Raw genomic sequence first — 15354 nt, 5'->3', positions numbered from 1 at the left:
GCCACTAAAAGTGTTATTTCTTGTAGTGGCTATACTCCTCTCCTACCTTCTAAATTTGGTATGTATATATTAATACCTCGTATATATAGTCAATTGGAGAAGTCGGATTAATTAACATTCATAAATTTCAAATCGTGGATCCATCTGTAATAATAATTTGCAGTTGAGGTTTGGTGTGACAGACAAAAGCCTGTTCAACAGTAATGTGTTCGAACATGGAAACAAATACTACTCAATTGCTGAGAACCATATGCCTCAAGAGATCGACATACATTCCCTACAAACTAAGGGAAATTGGAACATTTTAAGTGGATCTTGGAACAGACCCTTCACAAGCCACCCAAAGGTACAAATAATTGTAGTAGTAATTAACTTACAAAATTTTATCTTAAAAAATAGTATAGAGTACTATAGTAGTACATAGTAGTACGAGATCTTTTATCTTTATTTGAGGAGAAAAATATTGAAAATACTTCTGAACTTGACATAAATTATTAGTTTTATCTCTAAACCATTTGATGAACAAAAAGCAACAGGAAGCTCAATAATCAAAAGACAAATAACAGAGAAGAAGAAAGAGAAGAGAAAACAGTGAAACTATTTTGCAGAGAAGGAATTGCAGGTGGTTTTATTTAATACGTTTAGTGGCCTAATATAGGCTTACAGAAATTTGTGGAATCAGAATCCCACTAAACTACTTGCCCTAAACTCTAGGAAAACAAATTTGCACTAACTACAACTAGGAAATATCAGGAACTAATTAACTAACAAAGTGACAACTAACAACTAGAAAATAGCTACTGCAAGACTTAGTCAAACTAAAGAAAATATGTTGATGTTGTACGACTTTAACACTATTGACAGCTTTAAAAATACCCATCTACTTGACTAACTAAACTTGGATATATCCTCAATACATCACCGATCTGCCACATGATATAACAAGTGATCTCAAATTCTTGTGGGAGCATGTGACTCTTAATAAAAAACCGAGAAAAGTGTTGAAAACACCCCTAAATTCAGCGAGAATTTAGGGGTGCATTTTACTCATGGCATGATCGGGGGTTTATTTAAGTTTAGTTAGTCAAGTAAAAGTGTGTTTTACAAGCTATCAATAATTTGGAGATGAAACTAATAATTTGGGTGAAGTTTAAAGGTATTTTCAATACTTTCTCTTATTTAATTCTTATACAACATACACGCAGAAAGCACCCGGGACGGGAGAACTAGTTATAATTGGTATTGATGGAAAAAAGCCTTATATGGAACTTGGTGTGATTTCAGGTACCACATTATTTCCTTCCCTCTATAGTATGTTTTATTTTTTCATCTTTAATAGGACGTTACTCAATTTACTTATTATTTTTAATTTTTCACGATGTTACTCAATTTATTACCAATCTTTCAGCCGATGGGAAAAAAATGGTTCACAAAGCGGATCTCATGTTCGATAGATGTACCGTTTGCCATGAAATAGGAGTTACACAAAGGTATAGTATATTATTTCCTATTTTAAACTACATGTATGATAGTATATGTAAATTTTTACTAATTGGTCCTACATAAACTTGTAGATACAATGTAATCATGAATTTCCCGCTAATAGTTGACATAAGTCAACTTGTTCTTGGAGGCCAGTAAGTATATATATTAATTTTCCCTTTTTCATCCAACCAAGTATATGTTTTTATTGATTATATGTGATAAATATATTGTAATTATGTAGGTTAATGAAGTTTGAAAAAGATGGATATGCAAGAATTGGGATATGCCACGCTATGGTGATGCCAATTCCATCAAATGGTTTGAGGTCAACCCTTGTAGTGTATTTCACATCATTAATTGCTTTGAACTTAATGATGAGGTACGTACGCACGTATATACATATAATCTTTGCTCTGATGTCAAGTGTGTAACCGTCTTATTAAATAAAAATTGAAATATTGATTATAACTAATGATTAGTAAATGTTGTTTAATTTGCAAAGGTGGTGGTGAGAGCGTGTGAAGCTCGTCAATCAGTTATACCAGGACCTAGTTCTAGCATCAAGCACTTTGACAAGTTCTCCAAATGGTTGAAAAGGGAAACAAGTTCCACAAATGGTGACTCTCATGAGTTCACAAAAGAATCAATTTTTTCTCGTGTTTGCGAATGGAGATTAAACATGAAAAGTGGACAAGTTAAAGAGAAGAAGAATATATTTGGAGATGAGTTTGTAATGGAATTCCCTTTCATCAATGAAAAGATCTCAGGATTTAGAAATAAATTTGCTTATCTACAAGTTGTTGAGTCCACAGAGGTTTCTGGCTCAGGTAAACGTACTATATATTTACAAATTAATTTTAATAGATCTTGTGATCGATTTACTCATTATTTATATACTAAATTATTTTAACAGGATTCGCTAAATTTGGTGGGATAATCAAGGTTCATTATGAAGAAAAGAAAACCTTTAATAATATGGTATGTATACTATAGTATATACCCAAGAAAAAAGGGGATTAATACTTCATATAGTACTAATTAATTAATATTTGTGAAATGAAATATACAGGATGAGGAAGATGAATTGATTAAATCAGAATATCACATGTTCCCAAAGAATACATTTTGTTCAGGAGCTTCATTTGTTCCAAAACCTGGAGGCATCGATGAAGACGATGGTTGGATCATTACATTTACACATAACGAAAATGAGAATATTTCTCAAGTAAGTAAAATACAATTAATTTAGCACATTATCATAGTTGAACTCATTAAGTTTAAATCCTCAGTTTACTTCTAATTTAATTTCTTGCAGGTTTGTATAATTGATGCAAAGAAATTTACGGAAGAGCCAATTGCTATTATAACTTTATCGAGTAGGGTGCCTTACGGATTTCATGGAGCTTTCATGCCATTAACGTCTTAAAAGTATGAAGTATATGATTAGGAATTTTAATATAAGCAATTCAAATTGTGTATCAAGTGGCAGTCTAGTGCACTAAAGCTCTTGCTATGCATAGGGTCCAAGGAAGGATCAATCGGCCTATTATATGCATTCTTATCTTGTATTTTTACTAGGGACGGTTTCCAAATCTTGAACCGTGACCTTGGTTACATGGCAGAAATTCAAATTATGTATGGGAATCTAATATATGTTCAATCTTATATGTTCTATGTTTATTTAATTACCTTGCATTCAATACTCTCATGTTCTAATTTATGTGATAGTGTGTGAATTAATCTAAAAATTCTATGTTTAAACACAGTAAAATTACCAAATTTGAATTTCAAAAAACAAAAAAATGAACACATAAATTAGGAAAGGAGGAGTATGCTAAGTCGAATGTTTTTTCTTCAAATATTTTATTTATTTGTTATAGAGTTGTTCTTTGTCTTCATCTTCTTGTCCTTTACCATTCATAAACATGGAGAGAGGACAAACAAATTTTGGGTCTTAGCTTGCAACTGAACCCTACACTCCAGACCCATACAAAGTTCGAAATTATTGTTTCCATAAAATCATTGTTTTTGGCTTTAAAATTTATTGATTCGACTTATCAATTATCAATTTGTAGATATGCTAAACCATTATAGAACCCTTAAGATATGGACTTATCGGTTATTAATCGTTAATCAAGTTTGGTTATCGATAAACTATTTATTATGATTTGACACGAAGAAAATCATTGAAAATAACTTAGAAACAATGTGACAAACCAAATGAACCATGCACGTGAGCTGACGTGTCATATGTGTTGAATAGTGATTCAAAACAAAGTAGGATAGTTTGGCTGAACTAGCTAGTCTTCTGCATTCTGTTAGGCAGTTTTCTAGTGTTGCTGAAATAGTGTATTAGTGGGTTATAGGACCTATATATTTTAGGATTAGTTGTTTATCTCTTAGCCTATATATTTGGGCATGTTGTTTTTGTTATTTGAATAACTTCAGTTCAATAAATAAAGAAGTAACACAACTTCTCTTTAATACTCTGCATTTTTCTTTTTTCTCTGATTTTTGTGCCTTTCCTTTGTTCTCTACCCAACAACATCTTGCTCAAAAGCAAACACTATCACATTGTAGATAATCGAGAGTTTAAGACAACCTGAAAAAAAAAATGAAATTAAACTCTAAGTCAAGGAATTTATATACTAAATGGTATAAATATAATTATTTAATTAACTATCAAGTTATTGATTACCTGTTAAAAAATCTCAAATCGTTAAGAATCAATAATCCAATAATAAAGAAATCAAAATTATTACTGAAATCACTAAATTCTCTATTTGTCGTAGTGTTTGTTACTTTTCTTGCTAATAATTTTTTTAACAGGATTCACTAAATTTGGTTGGCTAACCATTAGCGTCTTGAAAGTATAGTATATGAATTCCACATTTCATGAAATTAGTTATAACAACCATTTTTTGCTTGAAATATTTGAGAATATAAGCACTAGAGATTGAAAGTCCACGTAGATTTTGTCCAGAGTGATGAAGAATCTTTCTCTAGGTAGATGCTAAAATTACAAATTGTAATTTTTTACTTGTTAAATATATCATGCAAGTAAATTTATAATCACATATATCGTTATTAAGTGAGAAAGCGTATAGTTTTATTTAAAGTAAGATTAGGAATTTTAATATGAACAATTCAAATTATATATGGGAATCTAAATCAGTATATACTGGAGTCCGGAGCCTAAAGTAGGGGTGTGCAAAAACCGATTTAACCAATAAACCGAACCGAAAAAAACATTATTGGTTTATTGATATTGGGTTATTGGGCTAACGGTTTTTAAACGGTTTTGCAAAATTTTTTATTGGGTTATTGGTTCGGTTTTCGGTTTTATAATTTTTGTTAATGGCTAAACCGATAACCCAATAAGACTATACTAAATTTACTAGTCTTATTGTTAATGGTTAAACGATTGTTACTTTCACACTTTTTGTTAATGGTTAAACGATTGTTACTTTCACACTTTTTCCTTTGAATGTGTCTAGTGTCTGAACTTGCAAGAAAAATGATTGTTACTTTTATGATTATTACTTTCATGCCAAATGTTGGAAAAATCATATGGTATTTTCTTATTGGTTAAACCGAAAACCGAACCGTTAAGTACCATAAACCGATTAACCAAAAACCGATAAGAAATATGTTATTGGTTTGGTTATCGGTTTGAAGTATTTGCAAACCGAAAACCGAAAAACCGAACCAATAACACCTAAAACCGAACCAAACCGACCGATGCGCACCCCTAGCCTAAAGGGCAAAAAAATTTGACAAAAATTTCAAAAGGACACATCAAATTTTTTCTAACCAAAAGGGCAAAATTGCAACTGACGTAGTGAATTTTTTTGACGCTGTTAACAGATCAAAATCGCTGCCCTGTCAGCGATTTTGTCCAACTTTTTTTTTTCTCAGAAAATTGCTGCCCGTGCAGCATTTTTGCGATTTTTTAAAAAAATATAATTAAAATTGCTACTATGGCAACGTTTTTATAAAAATAAATTTATTTTCTTTTTTTGGAAATCACTGCCCTTTGGCAGCGATTTCCGTTAATGTTTTTTTTTTTAAATCGCTGCTATTGCAACATTATTTTAAATTTTGTGGAAAGTTTTTTTTTTTTTGTTTAGAAATCGCTGCCAAAGGCTGCGATTTCAGTGGAAACCTTTTAAAAAAAAAATCACTGTCTTGTCAGCGATTTGACCCATCATAAAAAGTAATGATTTGACATAACTTAAAGGATGTTTAAAAAATAAAAATGATTTGCCAAGGCAGTGATTTAAAAAAAAAAAAATACAATTAGATGTTGATTAGTTGATAGAAATTAAAAAAAAAAAAATTCTACAAAATAGTTCCACCAAAATCGTTGCCAAGGCAGCGATTTCTAAATTTTTTTTCTCACAAAATTTATAATAATGTTGCAACAGCAGTGATTTAAAAAAAAATAATAAACATTAACGGAAATCGCTGCCAAGGCAGCAATTTCCAGAAAAAGAAAATAAATTTGTTCTTATAAAAACGCTGTCATAGCAGCGATTTTCTGAAAAAAAAAAAAGTTGGACAAAATCGCTGACATGGTAGCGATTTTGATCTGTTAACGGCATCAAACAAAGTCGCTACGTCAGTAGCGATTTTGCCCTTTTGGTTAGAAAAAATATTGATGTGCCCTTTTGGAATATTGTCAAATTTTTTGCCCCTTAGGCTCTGGACTCGTATATACTGTTTGATTCCATTGTTCTTTTTTTGGCTTAAAAATTTAATCTTATATATGTGTGTGTTCTATGTTTAAGTAAGTTGCATTCAAATTTAATTTCTAGTATGTTTATTATTCATTTTATCCTAATTTATGTGATAGTGTGCGAATTAACTTAAAAATTCTATGTTCAAGCATACAATTAAAATTTCAAAGTTTGAATTTCGAAAAAAAAAATTAAAGTAACACATAAATTAGGAGAGAAGGAATAAGCTAAGTCTTATGTTTCTTCTTCAAATATTTTATTAATTATTTGTTATAGATCGCTGTTCTTTTGTTTGCATCTTCTTGTCCTTTATCATTCGTAAACATAGAGAGGACAATTATTTTTTTGGGTTTTAGCTTACAACTGAACCCTACAGTCCAGTATCATACAAAAGTTCGAAATTATTGTTTCCATAAAATAATTGTCACAACTTACAGAGCCATAAGTTGTTAGTAACAGGAATATTCCATATCTAATCCTGATTAATATATTCGTGTATTAATTTTATTAATCGGAGAAAATTTAAAAAGAAACGAAGACTTATAAAATTTAACATTTTTAAAACTTGTGCTCATAAATATGTCATAATATTTACGTAACTATAAATATCTTAATGTCTGAAAGTTGGATAAGATGGCCCTAACATAAAAGTTTATATCACCTCTAATTTTTATGAAATTAGTACAAGATGCTCATTGAATAAAAAAAAATGTTTTTACTTGGATAATTTCAGATATTCAAAGGTTACATGTTCTGTTCTAGATTAAGTAGATCTAATTTAGAGAATTATCGATAGGATAACAAAAAAACAATTAGAATTAAGAGTAGAATTAAATTGTTTTCTAGAAAAAATTGGGATAGAACAAAAAGAAAATAGAATCACGTAAACTAATAATACTGAATAAAGTACTTTCACTTGATCAATTTTTATTGTGAGAAATGTCATTTTCCTAAGCTAATTATTAGTTCAATTGAAAGATGCTTATACCTTAGAAATTAGATGCTTGTTGTTTATGCCAACACTATAAATACCTCTCATTAATTAGTTAATGTCAAAAATGAACAACTAGCTAGCAAGTTATTTTCTTAACATCATAACTTTAACTGTCATAGAGATACAGATCAACGATGGCCTTATGTAGTTACACATTTAAAGTAAATTGCTCTATTCAAAGGTCTTCAATTCCAACCAAAGTTGAGGACTTGAAAGCCTCAATTTCATCTGCTTTGAAGGTAACCCTCCTTCCCCTCATATTCATCAACTTTGCTGCTAGTAGTCGTAGTATTACTCTAATTATAGGTTTTGTTCCTTTGGTTTCTGTTACTATTTATTGTCCCTTGTAATTCGTTTATCATATTATTTTATTGTAATTACTGTTTCTTTATCAGTATATAATTTTGTCATGCCTTGTGTGTAGTATTGTCTTGATTTCTTCATTCCTATTATTTTCTTGAGCCTAGTGTCTATCGTAAATAATTCTCTACTTGCCAAGATAAGAATAAGATTTATGTACGCACTACCCTTTCTAGACTCTAGTGGTGAGTTTATAGCAATAATATGGGGCACGTGTCTCTCCGCAAAACTAGATATTTTATGTATATATATATATTTTTTTTTAAAAATTTGGTACTCCCTCTGTCAAACAATAGTGTCCACTATTGACTTAGAACACCCTTTAAGAAACTATAAATAGAAGACTAATTTTACTATATCACCATTTGAATATAATAAATACCATGTCTTGAAAAATGTACTCCCTCCATCCCATATTAGATGGGCACTTCCAACTTTAAACAGTGATTAAGAAATCATTAATACATTGAAATACTTTACCGTTTTACCCTTTGTTTATATCAATGCACATTAATATTGGGTGTTTAAAATTTGTTTAAACTTCCAAAGGTCATATTAATTGTAGGGGTAAAATGGGAAAAAATTAATTAATCCTATCCTAATTTAGTAAGTGCTCAAGTAATATGAGACAAACATTTTTAGTAAGATGCCCATCTAATATGGGACGGAGGGAGTAATAGGAAAATGACTATAATTAATGATAAGGGTAAATTAGGAACTAAGGGGTCGTTTGGTTTGAATACAAGTTATGCTGAGATTAGTTATGCTGGGATAAGTTATACTAGATAAGTTATGCCCAATTAATTATGATAGGATTAACTTTTATTACTTGTTTGGTTTGTCATATGCAAACTTATATGCATTGTATAATTTCTAAGAATAAATTGTTTGTTTACAATAATACCCTCCACCTTATTTAGTTTTTTTTTTTTACATTTTCTTTGCAAGCTTTAGTTGGTTATTCATTCTTAAAAAATAAAACTTCCATCTTATTTAGCTTAAATATTTTGTGTGTGCATTTCCATGAGTGTGCTGTGTGTTTTTAAAATTAAACTTTCATCTTATCTAACTTGAAAATAAAACTTCCATCTTATTTAGCTTAAAAATAAAATTTCCATCTTATTTAGCTTTAAAATGAAACTTTCATCTTATTTAGTTTAAAAATAAAAACATTCATTTTATTTGGCTTAGAAATAAAACTTCCGTTTAAGTTTATTAAGATAAAAGAAAATTTATCACTAAAGTTATTTACATTTTAATTGATATAAAAAATATAATTTTTAAGTGAGCAGTAAACTATTTAATTAAAAATATGCAATTTAGTAGTGAAGTGAACATTTTAAGAGAAATCAAAATATAAATACACATAAGAATTAGGCAAATAAATTCAAAGAAAAATTGTATTTATAAAATGTATTTTTTATTAGTAAAATATATTATTTTAAGAACAATGAATAATTAAGATTGTGAATGTCATTATAAATGTTGTTAAAAATTATGTTAATATACGTGAATGTAAAGTGGTGTAGAAAAGAGAGTTTAAGGGGGTATTTTTGTTATTTTACCTACTTTATCCCAGGATAAGTTATCCTGGGATTACTATTCCACCCCATGGAAGGATAACTTATCCCAGGATTAACAATTAATCCTGGGAAAAGTTATCCCATCATTTGCAACCAAACAACAAATTAAAGACCACTTAAAAGTTATCCCGGGATTAATTCCTTTTATCCATCACACCTAACGGCCCCTTAGAGTACTAGATTTAGTAGTAGTAGTAGAAGAAGAAGTTCAGAAAATTGGTTATCTTAAAATGAGAGGAAATCCACTATATATAAACAACAAAGGGTAGTGTATGAAAATGTTCTTGTTGTGCCTTACCGGATATGTCACAACCCTTTGAAAAAGTGACAATCTTTCGGAAAGGTCACAACCTTTCATAAAAGTCACAACTTTTCATAGAAGTCACACCTCCTCATTAAAGTCACAACTCTTCATTTTCCATTCATACCTTTTAAAACCCAACAAATTTGTTAATGGTTAATTCCAATTTTTTTGGTAGTGTTTTATGTTTTATTTAGAATACCCCAAAGGCAAATTAGCTTATAATTTGTTTTGTTTTGAATTGATGAATAGCCATTTTCGAGGGATTTGGTGCATTTTCCAGTTGTAGCTGACATTCCAAAAGCTGTGAAAGAAACTTCTATCAAATTATTAGATGCCTTTGTGGACCTTGTATTTGAATTTGTTGATCAGCCATTACTTCCATCTCAGGTACATTTCCATTTATTAATTACTACCAGGTTCAATTAGCTGGTACAAATGTTAACTTATGTAATAAATTTTGACAGAGTAATTTTGCACCGGTGGAAGAGATTGGAGAATCCGTTCAAGTAATTACAGTGGAAGGGGAAATTCCAGATGATTTTCCGGAGGGTGTTTACATAAGAAATGGTCAGGGAATTGCCCATTCGTTCACTTTTACTTGTTTACTTTTTAGACTTTGCACATCCCTTAAGAAACAATGATTGATACGAGTATTTGCAGGTTCAAATCCTCTGTTTGGAGGTCTCAAATCGACCAAATCCATATTTGGGAAATCAAGACACATATGGATTGAAGGGGAAGGAATGCTTCATGCTTTGTACTTCACAAGAGAAAAAGGAAGAGGAACTTGGAATACATTCTACAATAACAAGCACACCCAAACGGAAACTTTCAAGATGGAAATACATAGAAAGAAACCTGGATTTCTTCCTGCTGTTGAAGGGGATTCTCCTGCCATTTTAATGGCTTACGCCTTGAATTTGGTATGAAACTTACTTACATCATCCAAAATACTCCCTCGTTTCAATTTGTTTGTCTAAGTTCATTTTTAGTCTGTTCAAAAAGAATGTCTCTTTCTCTTTTTGGCAACTCCATAATCTTAACTTTCTACATGGTATGTTTAAGCCTGCTGCAAGATTAAAGGACATTCTGGTATATTCTATATATCTTTGTTTAAGAACACAAGGTTCAAAAGTCTTATTTACTTTCTTAAACTTCATATCAAGTCAAAACTAGACAAATAAATTGAAACGATGGGAGGAGTAGTATTCTATCGTTGTTTACTAGCTTAGGCTAATTTGATTGTGGTATGTGAACTTAGTCAAACTAACTTGCTATTCGAAGTTATTGATCTTTCTTTTAAAACTTGCATTCGATAAGCCTTCACTTGTTGGTGTTGTGTTGTAGTTGAGATTTGGCGTGGAAAACAAATATCTAAGCAATACAAGCATCTTTGAGCACTCAAAGAAATACTACTCTATTGCTGAAAATCATTTGCCTCAAGAGATAGACATATATTCCCTTGAAACACTGGGTAATTGGAATGTCAACGGAGCTTGGAGTAGACCATTCACAAGTCATCCAAAGGTAATGAAGTTCTAAAAAGTTCTTATAGTGTGTGTGCGCACATCTTAAATGCAAACATGTTGTTTTATCTACAGAAAGCCCCTGGAAGTGGCGAACTTGTTACAATGGGGATATATCCAAGAAAACCTTACTTTGAACTAGGAGTCATTTCAGGTATGTTATTCCTTTTACTGGTGAAGAATGAAGATGTTAATACAAGATCGATGAACATTAAAAAGGGGAATTAGTTAAACTTCTACATAAATTTATTTAGCTCGCGAATAATTTGTTAGTTCCTACTTTCAGCTGATGGCATGAAAATGGTACACAAGGTGGATCTTAAGTTCAATAGGTGCACCCTATGCCATGACATAGGAGTTACACAAAGGTAATTTTGATCACAACATTTAAGAGTGTTTCAACTTATGATATTACTAAGCTAATATTTCACTAATTCTGTAATATCTTACTATCTGTAGGTACAACGTGATCATGGATTTTCCACTAACTATTGACATAAATCGCCTCATTAGGGGAGACTCGTAAGTAGTTTAATTTATCTTTTCCATTAATGATGTTGCAATCTAATGAAATTGTTTTGATTATATTTTTGCTCTATCATTTGGTTCATAGATTGATCAAATATGATAAAGATGGATATGCACGGATTGGAGTAATGCCACGCTATGGTGATGCTAATTCCATTAGATGGTTTGGTGTTCAACCAAGTTGTGTATTTCACTTAATAAATTGTTTCGAAGACAATGATGAGGTAGTTTTAGTTCTACTTTGTAAGTAAATTTACTTCGATATGCGTGTGATTCTAATTTGTTTGGCAAAAGGTGGTTGTACGGGGATGCAAAGCTCGTGAATCTGTATTACCTAGACCTGGTTCCAAAGTCAAAGAATTCGAGAGATTGTCCAAAGGGTCTGAAGAGACTAGTTCCACAAAACTAAATAATGAATCCTTAGAAGAATCGTTCTTTTATCGTGTTTGTGAATGGAGACTAAACATGAGAACAGGGGAAGTAAAGGAGAAAAATGTCATAACCAACTTCTTTATGGAATTCCCTATGATCAATGAAAAGTTCATTGGTCTAAAAAACAAATTTTGTTATCTACAAGTGGTAAACAATGAAGTTAGCTCCATTTCAGGTTACTATAATTTGATCTTTATACCATTATGAATTTATTTTTACTTTTTTGGTTGCTTATGACTATAATTTGATATTTTGAATTTACGATCAGATGGATTAGTTAAATATAGAGGGCTTGCCAAACTTCAATTTGAAGAAGATGTGGAATTGATTAAAGTTGAGTATCATATGTTGCCAGAGGGTAATTTTTGTAGTGGAACAACCTTTGTCCCAAAACCTCAAGGTGTTGATGAAGATGATGGTTGGCTGGTGACATTCACACACAATGAAAATACAAATGTATCTCAAGTGAGTTGTAATAGTTATATATAGTTGAATATAATCTCTCCTAAAGTTAGATTTTTTTAAGAGAGGTGCTTTACAAGTGAAAGTCAATACTAATGTGAACAATTATTGTTTCTTGTAGGTATATATAGTTGATGCAAAAAACTTTGCAACACACCCTATTGCCACAATTACATTATCAAGTAGAGTGCCTTATGGATTTCATGGAGCTTTCATGCCTTTATAGCCTAGTGCGCGCCATTTACACGCGTCCCCTATTACAAATGTATTATCCCTCTAAATTAAATCATGTGTATTGGTATTTTTGAGTGTCATATGCTCTTCCTTTCTATATTGGATAATAATGTGTTGATAAGACATACCAATAATTGAGTAATAGCTATATAGCTCACTTTGTCTTCCTAGTTTTGTGTTATTTAATTTTATTACTTATGTTCTTCTTATAGAAAAGACTTGTTTAATTTTGGAGAAACACCTCATATATATTCATTGTATTAGCAATCGATATCAAAATTAGTTTTTGATTATTGTAATGAGTTCTCTAGCTTATTATGGGTCACGTTCTCACATAAACTAAATCGGATAAAGTAGTTGACAGTCATTTGATCAATTTTTATTATGAGAGATGTCATTTTCCTATGTGAAGTCATACTGTCATACATAACTCCAATTGAAAGATGCTTATTTCCTAGAAACTAGATGCTCATTGTTGACACCAAAACTATATATACCTCTCTTTAGGTAATGTCAAAAATTGAACAGCTAGCAAGTTATTTTTTTTAATATAACATCATCTCTAAAAAAACTGTGATAGAGAGGCAGGTCGACGATGGCCTTATGTAGTTACACATGTAAAGTAAATTGCTCTTTTCAAAGGCCTTCAATTCCATCCAAAGTTGAGGACTTAAGCCTCAATTTCCTCTGCTTTGAAGGTAAACTTTACTGCTAATAATTCTTAATTTGCTAGTAGTCGTAGGTTCTTGTTTCTTCGATCTCTATTATTATCTATTGTCTCTTGTAATTCGTTTATTGTAGCTACTATTGTTTTTTAGTATGCTTTGTCATGCCTTGGTGTAGCATGTTGTCTTAGTTTCTTCATTTCTTTTATTTTATTGAGTCGAGGCTGTACACACTATACCCTCCCACAGACCCCCACTTGTGGGACTACGCTGATCAGTATGTATGTTATTGATGATGTTATAATCCATCACTAATTAGGATTGATGACGTAATTAGTCTGTTGCTAATTCCTGTTTTCTGGTTCGTTTTGAGTTGATGATTAGCCATTTTCGAGGGATTTGGTGCATTTTTCAATTGTAGCTGACATTCCAAAAACTGTGAAAGAAACTTCTTTCAAATTATTAGATGCATTTGTGGACTTTGTATTTGAATTTGTTGATCAGCCATTACTTCCATCTCAGGTACATGATTTCCATTAATTAATTACTACAAGATTCAATAATCAATGTAAATTAGCTACTACTAATTAATTTTGACAGAGTAATTTTGCACCAGTGGAAGAAATTGGAGAAGCTGTTGTAGTAACTACAGTGGAAGGGAAAATTCCAGATGATTTTCCGGAGGGTGTTTACATAAGAAATGGTCAGCAAATTGTCTTCTCTTCAATTAATACAATACTGGAAAAAAAAAACGTTACATGTTTAATTAATTGAAGGGTTTAATTTCTATATGCTTGTTTTTTCATGTTATCTAAAAATCTACAATCTGGAATCAGCTAGTCAGTCACTTTCTGTCTTATTTGCTGTCATATTTAAAATGACAGCTTGGCAAGAAAACATATTATACTTGGTTTAGTGGTTTCATTAAGAGTTAATACCTACTCCGAAAATGTCCACATTTTGTTAGTTTAATACTTAAATTATAGGGTGTTATTGTTAGTCTTGAAATTATTACATTATATTTGGTTCATTTGAAGCCAACTCGAAGGAACAAGAGCCTGTTTGTATTAGCTGAATTTAAGTAGTAACTTTTAAGCATCAAGTACTGAAAAATACTTTTCAAGTGTGGGAGCTGATTTTATGGATAAGCATAAGTACATATGTACAAATCATCAAAGCTAATTATCGTCTAACTTGTAAACTTAATAAACTCCATTAATTTACAGGCTCAAATCCTCTGTTTGGAGGTCTCAAATCGACCAAGTCCATATTTGGGAAATCAAGTCATGTATGGATTGAAGGCGAAGGAATGCTTCATGCTTTGCACTTCACTAGAGAAAAAGGAAGAGGGACTTGGAATATCTTCTACAATAACAAACACGTCCAAACGGACACTTTCAAGATGGAAATACATAGAAAGAAACCTGGTTTTCTTCCCGCTATTGAAGGGGATTCTCCTGCCATTTTAATGGCTTACGTTTTGAATGTGGTATGAAACTTACTTACATTCGAATAACTAGAAATTAAGTTGATATATAGGAGGTAAGAATCTTAGTAACGTGGTTGTTTCTTTGCAGTTGAGATTTGGCGTGGAAAACAAACATCTAAGCAATACAAATATTTTTGAGCACTCAAAGAAATACTACTCTATTGCTGAAAATCATTTGCCTCAAGAGATAGACATATATTCCCTTGCAACATTAGGTAATTGGAATGTCAATGGAGCTTGGGATCGACCATTCACAAGTCATCCAAAGGTAATTATGTTCTAAAAAAGTCTGATAGTGTGTAGAACAGTATCGTTCATCATCGTATTTTATCCACAGAAAGCCCCTGGAACCAGTGAACTTGTTATAATGGGAATATATCCAAGAAAGCCATACTTTGAGCTAGGAGTCATTTCAGGTATTGTCATTTTCTAGTATCTCCTTCTTCTCATAATGATCTTAATTCAAGATGAGCATTAAAAAAGAGAATTTAAATTGGTGCATAATATATATATATATATATATATTGTTTTATTGAAAAATATATGTAAAAGG

General features: G+C 31.1%; 2 protein-coding genes and 1 pseudogene across 2 annotated transcripts; all 3 read left to right on the top strand.

Moving 5' to 3' along the window:
* The first annotated feature begins 22 nt into the window (after window positions 1–22).
* LOC125850195 (carotenoid 9,10(9',10')-cleavage dioxygenase 1-like) lies at window positions 23–3024 on the top strand (annotated as a pseudogene).
* A 4302-nt stretch (window positions 3025–7326) lies between these two features.
* Window positions 7327–12682, top strand: LOC125850197 (carotenoid 9,10(9',10')-cleavage dioxygenase 1-like). Its single transcript, XM_049530076.1, has 12 exons — window positions 7327–7457; window positions 9715–9852; window positions 9930–10032; window positions 10126–10388; window positions 10813–10992; window positions 11067–11145; window positions 11278–11359; window positions 11451–11513; window positions 11605–11743; window positions 11814–12126; window positions 12220–12416; window positions 12535–12682. Exons 1-12 carry the CDS (start codon window positions 7353–7355, stop codon window positions 12637–12639), a joined length of 1767 nt encoding a protein of 588 aa, XP_049386033.1. The 5' UTR covers window positions 7327–7352; the 3' UTR covers window positions 12640–12682.
* A 560-nt stretch (window positions 12683–13242) lies between these two features.
* Window positions 13243–15234, top strand: LOC125850196 (carotenoid 9,10(9',10')-cleavage dioxygenase 1-like). The gene is made up of 7 exons (XM_049530075.1): window positions 13243–13264; window positions 13323–13345; window positions 13697–13834; window positions 13913–14015; window positions 14539–14801; window positions 14890–15069; window positions 15139–15234. The coding sequence occupies exons 1-7, from the start codon at window positions 13243–13245 to the stop codon at window positions 15232–15234; spliced, it is 825 nt and encodes a 274-aa protein (XP_049386032.1).
* The last annotated feature ends 120 nt before the right edge of the window (window positions 15235–15354 follow it).

Source organism: Solanum stenotomum, unplaced genomic scaffold (genome assembly GCF_019186545.1).
Source record: "Solanum stenotomum isolate F172 unplaced genomic scaffold, ASM1918654v1 scaffold14845, whole genome shotgun sequence".
NCBI classification, from domain to species: domain Eukaryota; kingdom Viridiplantae; phylum Streptophyta; class Magnoliopsida; order Solanales; family Solanaceae; genus Solanum; species Solanum stenotomum.
The sequence above is the reverse complement of the archived record's forward strand: the minus strand, read 5'-3'. Positions and strand labels throughout refer to the sequence as shown.